The sequence below is a fragment of the Plasmopara halstedii genome, assembly GCF_900000015.1.
Source record: "Plasmopara halstedii genome assembly, contig: Scaffold_1583, whole genome shotgun sequence".
NCBI lineage: Eukaryota > Oomycota > Peronosporomycetes > Peronosporales > Peronosporaceae > Plasmopara > Plasmopara halstedii.
This window is the reverse complement of record NW_020188494.1, coordinates 231,353-239,831: the sequence shown is the minus strand read 5'-3', so window position 1 is coordinate 239,831 and position 8,479 is coordinate 231,353. Positions and strand designations below refer to the sequence as shown.

The 8,479-nt window shown below is 40.8% G+C and overlaps 4 protein-coding genes across 4 annotated transcripts; 2 read left to right on the top strand and 2 right to left on the bottom strand.

Annotated features, from left to right (window-relative positions):
• Positions 1-832: 832 nt before the first annotated feature.
• Positions 833-1,597, top strand: PHALS_01644 (peptidyl-prolyl cis-trans isomerase nima-interacting 1-like; the record flags this gene model as incomplete). The annotated part of the gene is made up of 4 exons (XM_024716074.1): positions 833-1,033; positions 1,112-1,258; positions 1,326-1,390; positions 1,450-1,597. 4 exons carry the CDS (start codon positions 833-835, stop codon positions 1,595-1,597), a joined length of 561 nt encoding a protein of 186 aa, XP_024581709.1.
• A 120-nt stretch (positions 1,598-1,717) lies between these two features.
• PHALS_01643 (nucleolar complex protein 4 homolog) lies at positions 1,718-3,541 on the bottom strand (the record flags this gene model as incomplete). Its single annotated transcript, XM_024716073.1, has 2 exons — positions 1,718-2,950; positions 3,011-3,541. The coding sequence occupies 2 exons, from the start codon at positions 3,539-3,541 to the stop codon at positions 1,718-1,720; spliced, it is 1,764 nt and encodes a 587-aa protein (XP_024581708.1).
• Positions 3,542-3,674: 133 nt separating this feature from the next.
• PHALS_01642 (uncharacterized protein) lies at positions 3,675-5,214 on the top strand (the record flags this gene model as incomplete). Its single annotated transcript, XM_024716072.1, has 3 exons — positions 3,675-3,762; positions 3,831-4,416; positions 4,476-5,214. The coding sequence occupies 3 exons, from the start codon at positions 3,675-3,677 to the stop codon at positions 5,212-5,214; spliced, it is 1,413 nt and encodes a 470-aa protein (XP_024581707.1).
• A 288-nt stretch (positions 5,215-5,502) lies between these two features.
• On the bottom strand, positions 5,503-8,024 carry PHALS_01641 (hypothetical protein F441_06112; the record flags this gene model as incomplete). Its single annotated transcript, XM_024716071.1, has 4 exons — positions 5,503-6,090; positions 6,149-6,295; positions 6,355-7,154; positions 7,217-8,024. 4 exons carry the CDS (start codon positions 8,022-8,024, stop codon positions 5,503-5,505), a joined length of 2,343 nt encoding a protein of 780 aa, XP_024581706.1.
• Between the last annotated feature and the right edge of the window lie 455 nt (positions 8,025-8,479).

The window sequence follows — 8,479 nt, the reverse complement described above, 5'->3', positions numbered from 1 at the left end:
CATTTGCAGCACTTTGCGCAGAGGTAGCGTATCGGGCCACCTATTTAGTTCAACAGCATCTAGCTACGAGAATACGCGCTTCTTGCTAGCTCGAAGTCCCACTTCTGCCTTAAAATAGCTCAGCGTCATCCGTGCATCCGTCAACCCCCGAATATGATCCGTTCAGCTAAGGCTCAAAATCAACGTTGATTTGTTCGTTGGTGCTCAAATACTATGAAATGTGGGTCAAAAACGCAGCTAAATAACTTGAACTAAGCACTGGTAATTGAAATGATATAAAAATTGAGCGCATCAGCAACTGTTGGCTGATTGTAGAGGCATAATCACCTGGCAATAAGTATTGTTATGTGCTTGTTGAAAGATTGGTAGACACTAACAGTCACATAAATTTTAATGCATCTGAACACTAGCGCAGCCCGGTCGATCGATCAACGAATTGGCAATGAAAGCAGTACAACCTGTAATTTTGATATCAAACGTCGATCAGCGTCAGCAGTTCTCAGGCACTTACTTTCAGTGCGAAGTAGAACACAGCGAGAACAAGACATGCTGAGATCTTAGCGGACCAACTGGCAGCTCAAGCTCTAGCCCACAAAACCGGAGTAGTAGCTTAATTGCAATCGTAAGAGTGATTATATCATAAAATCAATCCTATTTTTGCAAAATCTGTGCTTTGCGCCTACTAGCATGTACAATTATTCACCTGTAAGCGTCAAATAGCTGTAGCCATATTTCCTCCACGGTGACCGAATATTTCAAATTAAAGTTTCAGTTTAGCGCTTATAAATTTAACAATTATTGTGCCGCACATTCTAATTACTTTAAAGCTAAAATGAGTACAGCTAAGGACTTGCCACGCGGCTGGAAGGAGGTGCAGAGTAAGAGCCGTCCGGACAAAAAGTATTTCTTACATGTCAAAAGTGGTGAAAAGACTTGGAAACTATCGCATGTACATGCGAAAGAGCGTGAATTCCGGCATCGCACAGCGTCCGAAACAAAGAAGCGGCGTTCGACTGATTCCGAAAGCATTCAAGTGCGTATTACATGATTTTATCGATAATCATGAAGACTAATTTATCGTCTCTTATGGTGTGTTCGATATCGACTGTAGGCGTTACATATTCTTGTCAAACACTCAGGATCTCGAAGACCTTCATCCTGGCGACAAGACTCGATCACTCGTAGTAAAGCAGTAGCGCAAGCAAAGACACAGGGCATTCGAGATAAACTTGTGGCGTGTATTGAGGCTAATCCTGAGGTTTGATCATTGATATCAAAACGAATTTGTCCGAAAATAACGAGAATTTTGATTATGATATTCGTAGAGATCATCTGAAGCACTACGCGAGCTATTTGAACAAATTGCTAAAGAAGAAAGTGATTGCAGCAGGTGTGTAGAAATACAGATTGATAATGTTTGAAATTCTGATATTGTGTTTTGTGGAAAAGTGCAAAGCGTGGAGGGGATTTAGGACCGTTTACGCGTGGGAAAATGGCTCCTCCTTTTGAAAAGGCTGCATTTGCTTTAAAAGTTGGTCAACTTAGTGAATTAGTCGAGAGCGATAGCGGGGTTCATGTGATCCTTCGAATTGCGTGATGGAAGGATCATGACACTTCTTGTCACCATATTTTAGAATTGCACAAGCTACTATGATCATTGGATCATGAAAAGAAATTTAATACTGTAAGATTCTCGCGCAATGAAGTCAATCTCAATCTAAAGTACAAAGACTTTGGCAAAAAGGTCTTTTTCTCCACTATCAGTCTCGTCTTCTTCCTTTGAAAACAGTGCATGACAAGGCTTAAAAGCTAAAGGCACTTTGGCCTTTTCTTTTCGCTTCAGTTGCTTGTTGAAAATGCTCTTGTAAGTAATCTCCATGCTATCTTCAACGTTAAGAAATTGATGCCGTAGCTTTTCTTCAAACATGCGCGCTTTTAACGCAACGTCAGCATTGTAGTGATGTTTCATGGTGTAAAGTTCCCACAAGGAACTCTGCAATGCATTGCATTTCATCGGATCCAACTCATTATTTTGAAACGGATCGTGTCCGTCCTTCAATACCAAGTCAATCGTCTCACTTGACAATTTCTTTGCTGCTGCATCAACAGCAGAGTTGCTTGAGAGTTCCTGACGACGTTTCGCAGCTTTTTCCGCGGCAGTGAACGCACCAGGTCGATGGATTAATTGAAGACACTCTTTATGGCGTAGAATCAAGTTGTACACCATTGGAATGATAAACAAAATGGCACCTGGCTCAGCTGTCAATGCACTTCGCGACAAGCGTTTTGCAAACGCTGCGACTGTGTACGCCGGCAAGTGCGTCGAAGACAAAAAGAGATTCAATAACCCAAAGAAACGGTCGCGTTGTTTTGCTGAATATAACGTCGGATCGTCCAGTAGCGCATAAAGTTTGTTATAAAAATCAGGTGAGTCGAAATTATAGTCTTGAATGAGAAGGAACAGACTATTTAATGCAAGCAAACTCGTGACACCACCAATATTGTATGAATCGGTAAGAAAATCTGCAAGAAGTAGTGGATTGACAAGATGGGGCATGATATCGTCTGGGAGTTGTACCAACACCTTTTCGTACGAAGCTTGTGGTAATTTGTGACGAAGCACAGCAATCCACGCTAAACTGAATGCATGTTGATGCTGTTTAAGACTGTACAAACCTTTTGATTTTTTTGTTTTCTTCACACTCGAATCTGACGTCATCTTTCGTTTCTCGCCAACATTTGCAATCTCTTCTTTCTCTTCATCACTTTCGTCACTGCTTACCAAATCGTGCTCAATTACACTCCAATTCTTTGATTCCACAAGAAACGATGTTATGTCTTTCTCGTCACATGGCATTCGTACCATTTCAAGTAATTTAAGAGCATTGGCGATTACAGTCGCGTCGGTTTGATCATTGCGATTCTCCAAAATATGAGCCAAACTTTTGAGCTACATACAAGAAACATAAATATCATTGTTGAACTCTTTTCTACTATTTACAAATCTTACCATGTAATACTGAACGTCCATGTAAGCGCGAATAAACTCGCCTTCAAACACACTCGCCACTTCTCCCTTGAGTTTCTTCGTCGTAACTAACTCATAAATCAACTGAGAGAACGTTTCATTACCAAAAGTAGGTACAGTCTCTTGGATTTTGCCTTCACGAGATATAAATTCCATAAGAGTACGCAAAGCTCCAACTCGTAAGTTTGTGTCCATTTCACTATCGCCTAGCCACTGTAACATCGACTTGATAAAATTGATATAAACATTCCATATCCAACGATGGAATGTATCAATTGCCCCCAAATCTTTACCGTTTGCATTATTCGTAATATCGTTTTCTCTTGTCTTGGACTTGAGATCACCTTTTTCTAAGCAAAAGAGTAAAACACGTCGCATACTTTGCATAGCTGCTTGAGCAATAGCTTTTTCACTATGTTGTAATGCTTGAACTATCGTTGGTAATTCATTCATCGCCTTCACATTCTCTTTAATCTTCGCTTCAAGCTGCTTAATCTCCGTAACACTTGCCATGATCATTAATGGTGTTGGCAAACGTTTGATAATTAGCCAATTAAAATTAAACTGACCTTCGTACAACACTCTCCCTGTCATAGTCGTTTGAATCACCCCCTAATTACAATATAAACCTATTGGAACAAACACTATGGACGCATCCGACGAGCGCGAGAACGATTATCTGCGCTTTTTGCGTGGCATGCGGCCAGACGACGCGAGTCTCCAGGCTTCTATGCGTGTGTAAATGAATCAAAGTATTATATGGGTGTTCACTTCTGATGATTGTGTATTAAAATATCTGTAGCTGATCTATCAACGACACAACCGTCCGAATTAGACTTTCAAACGTCTTTTGAAGGTACGGATGGACTTCCAGAGATCGATCATGACGGAGCGGAGCTTGCGAGGATGCTATTAGCTCAAGCGGAACAAGAGCAAAAGGATCCCGATTTAGAAACTGATGATGTTTCTCATGTAGTTGGAGTAGAAGATGACACGAATTCAGTGCTTCAGCTCTCATCTGCACGTGTACGAGCAGCCGCAAGTCAAAATCGACGCGTATTTAAGGCACTAAGTACGAAAACAACGGAAAATTATGTCGCGACAAAAAAAACTTGTCGGTTCTACAATAGAGAGCGTGAACGTTGCAAACGTGCGGCAACTGGATTAGATGGTCGATGTGCAATTCACAAAATTAGTCAATTTTGCAAACATCCAAAATGCAACAAATATAATCAAGGAAATGGATTTTGCATTCGACATGGAGGTGGTAAAAAGTGTAAGAAAGAAGGATGTGAGAAACAAGTACAAGGTTACGGCTTTTGTTCAGGGCATGGTGGTAAACCTATGTGTCCTGTAGAAGGATGTGGGAACAAACGTATGGAAGGCGGGTACGTGACATTTGTCAAGGGATTTTAAAACTGTTGTTTTATGCATGTTTGCTTGGTAGATATTGTAAATCTCATGGTGGTGGTCGATTCTGTCATTTTGATGGATGTAAGCGACGTGATATTGGTGGTGGCTTTTGTATCTCACACGGAGGTGGAAAAAAATGTAATGCTGCTGAATGTACTAAAGTTGATCGAGGTGGTGGATTTTGCAAAGCACATGGTGGTGGTAAAAAGTGTGAAATTGAAAATTGTAAAAATTGGGCTCTTGGTGGAGGTATTTGTGCAGTACATAAAGGACCAGGAAAACGGTGTAAAATGCTTGGATGTACCAAGTATGATCTTGGTGGTGGGTACTGTATTGCTCATGGTGGAGGTCGCAAGTGTATTATTGAAGGATGTGAGAAGATTCGACAGGTGAATAAACGCTGTCGTGGTCATGGTGGGAAGGTTTTGTGTTGTGTCCCAAATTGTGATCGTGCTGCACAGAATCGAAAATTATGTAAAGCACATGGGGGTACAAAATTGTGTCAATTTGAAGGATGTACAAATAAACAAAAAGGCAAAGGTATGTGCATTCGTCATGGTGGTGGGACACGATGCAAAGTGGAAAATTGTAATGCAATTCAACGTGGTGGTGGCTTTTGTAAAGGCCATGGTGGCGGAAAAAAATGTGGTTACACGTATTGTACGAAGTGGGTGATTGGTGGAGGATATTGTGCCACTCATTTTCCACTCGAGCAACCTGAAGATCTTGCACGTATATCTGCGTCTTCTTATTTAGCAAGTGAATCAGTCTAAATTATGAAGACGTTCAAACGTATCTCTAATCAGTCATTTAGTATATTTGTCATTCTACCCATTTTCAAATTGTCCAATCTCGGTCTTTTCTCTCCTTCCATGTCCAGTCGTAGTTGTCATCATTGTTGGTCAAATGACGATTCTTTTTAGTTATCAACGTTTCATGAGGTCCGTTTAATATATTTTACATCTACACATGAAAGCTCCCGATCTCATCTACTGGAAGATCTTGAAACGTTTTTCAGCTAATCATCTATGACACAACCCGAATGACTGACACTGCGATTTTTAAGCTTCGACTGCGGGTGACTCGGATTCTGTACGTTCTTCGCTCTTATTGTCAAGATCACCGTCCATTTCATCAGTACGATCAATGTTCTCTTGCGTCACATTTTCAATATTCATATATGTTTGACGAGAACGCTGGAAGACACGACGGTAGAGATATACGATCGTGAGCACGATGATTAAAGCACAAAAGCTCATAATAATGTAACCAAAGCGAAGCAATCCGGAATTCTTTGCATCATTTGACGTCAGTGTAGTGATATCTCCAAGCGTATGAGCACGAACTCGTGTAGTCTGTTCGTGTTCAGCGATCTCGTTTTGAGACTCTGTGTCGTCACTTTGATTACTTTCATCATCGACTTGGCCACTATCATCTGATGTAACAATTGCAACCTTTAGATATAAAGTCGAAGCTGCTGTTTCAGTTGTATCCTCCTTGCTATCATCTTCTCGTTCTTCATTATCATTGCTCGAATCTTGACTTTCTACTTCATCCTCCTCTGGCGATCCGTTTTCAGCACTTAATGAGGAAGTCATTTCATCTTTCACGTCGTCTTGGACATTGCTTAACAACTCAATACTAATCACCTAACATTGTAGAATGGTAAGCTTTCTGTCATTCAACAAGTCATTTATACGCTCGTACCTTTGAAGTCCATTCAAGAGCAGCTTTGACTCGATGGCCATTCCATTCAAATTTCCAGTCTAAATTTGTTCGAGCATTCACTAAATGCGACTGAGGTGGAACGCGAGGAGAAGGTGTATCTTTATCAATACCTTGTTGTTTCCAGTTCTAAAACAAGACATTAGATGCCAAGTGTTCTCGATTCAACTTCAAAGTCATGACGTTACCTGATCAACAGTAGCTACAGCTCGAACGTACACCTTGTTCAACGTGATATTCCTCAGATCAAGGCATGTAACAAAGAGCGAAGTGCCCATTGTATCTTCATTGCTACTTGCCGCTTGATTGTCATTCGATGCAAAGTTGTAGAATCGGCGAGTCGTGCCATTCTGCGTTGCTGTTGTGATGAAAATGTCATTGTCGTCAAAGTCCTTGTTAGAAGAGATTTGAAGGTATGTGCTATCGACAGTAAGTGCTCCAAGTACCTCCCACGCAAGCTGTAGCTTTGAAAACCCACGATCTTCTACTCTGCAATCAAAAGTGCTACACGTCGCAACATCATGACGTTTCCATGCGACTTCACCGCAGCCCATGTCAATGACTTGATTCGCACTTGTAGTATAGACATCTGCACCTTGAAATCCAATACTTAATGAAGATTTCGACGCCGAGGGTGCTGCATGGACCCATCGAAGATAAGGCTGCACCATTTCAATCATCATGAGTGCCAAACGAACATTTCGCGGCACGTGTCCCACGATTTTTATCTTACTATTATCCATACGAAAGAAATCGACATTTGTTCCATACAATTCCATCTTGTCTCCTAACTCGAGAACGTCTGGAATCTTGTCATTCGCTGTTTCGACTAACATATTAAAAGCGCGATGGGTGACATTATTATATATTGTCTTGTGTCTTGGGTATCCCCCGAACGTCTTAGGGTCACATGGATGAAAAGGTTGTGCAAGCTCATCATAAAACTGATTCTCCCATGACGCAGCATAGCCCCAATCTTCCATTCCACCTACATAATCATTTCAACATATAAGCATGCACTTTTCCCTTTCAAATCAAGAATCAACATACCTGAGACTCCATAGACAATATCATTCATAGTACCCGTTGGATACAATTGTCCATCTTGAAATGCACCAGCAAAGTGAGCTAATGTAGTACTTAATTCAAGTTGAGCTGTATGATCAGGAGACTTTTCACTTGATTTCCTTGGATTTCCATCTAAATAATGATCAGGTGAGCCCCATTCGTATGCAATCGCTCGTGTTCCACCATGAAATGTCACGGCTAATTGAAAAATATGATCTCGCCAGATCTCATTCACAACTCGAGCTGTAATTGTTTGCATACACTCAACTCCCGTTCGCATATAATTAAAATCTCGATTGGGATCAAGAGTTAATTCTTCGCGAGTATTATGAGCATATCCAAAAGCATTTGTCATGGGCATAATCACTATATTCCGTGTATTTACAAGCTCAAGTAACCATTGTTGAGTCTCAAACGTTGGGATTACTGTATCCTTTGAACGATACTTTGATGTACCGTGTGCTACAAGAGCAATGAGTTCTATTGCTGCATTGGGTCCAATACGTTCATTACCATGCAATGCACCACTAATAAAAACTTCTGGTCGTTCAGGATCATTTTTGAGTGTTGAATGATTAGTTAAATGTACGACAAAGTGTTGACAAGGTGCTGTGTCTTTCGTCTCGTCATTTATTATACAATCAAGAGCATCAGGGTATGGCAGTCCATACGTTTCTTGAGCTATTGAAACGTGTACGACATCTCGGAATGTCGTATTTAGCTCGAGTAAATACTGTTTCATCTCAGCATACGATCGGTACGTTAGACCAGACGCTAATTTCGTAGTCATGAAGCATTGGAGCGCGAGATTAAGCAGGACCAGCGACAGCATGGGTTGGGCTGGAAAATACCCAAAATGAACAACTCAAAAATGGGTAAAATGACATATAGTTCGTCCTCAGATCTTAGTCTAATTCATTTGCTAAAATAACGAAGACGTGCAAAATCTGTGTGCTCGGTTTTACCAATTCCGAGGAGGTCTTTCCTACGTTGTTTGCCATCCAGGGAAAATTAAATCTCATTAACTTATTACTAAGCGAAATTCTTTTGTTATTGTAAAAAGTAGTGTAGTACGGTTTTCGTAAAATTTATACTTCCTAGATAACTTTGTCGTATTGTGCAAGCTGGTTGAAGTCCGATAGGGGAAGCATAAAGTTATGTGCTTCAACGCTTGATTGGCAGAGACTCTAATAATCTGGGCCAGTGTTAGCCTCTGATAGAACTCTCTTCAACTCTGGAAGACTT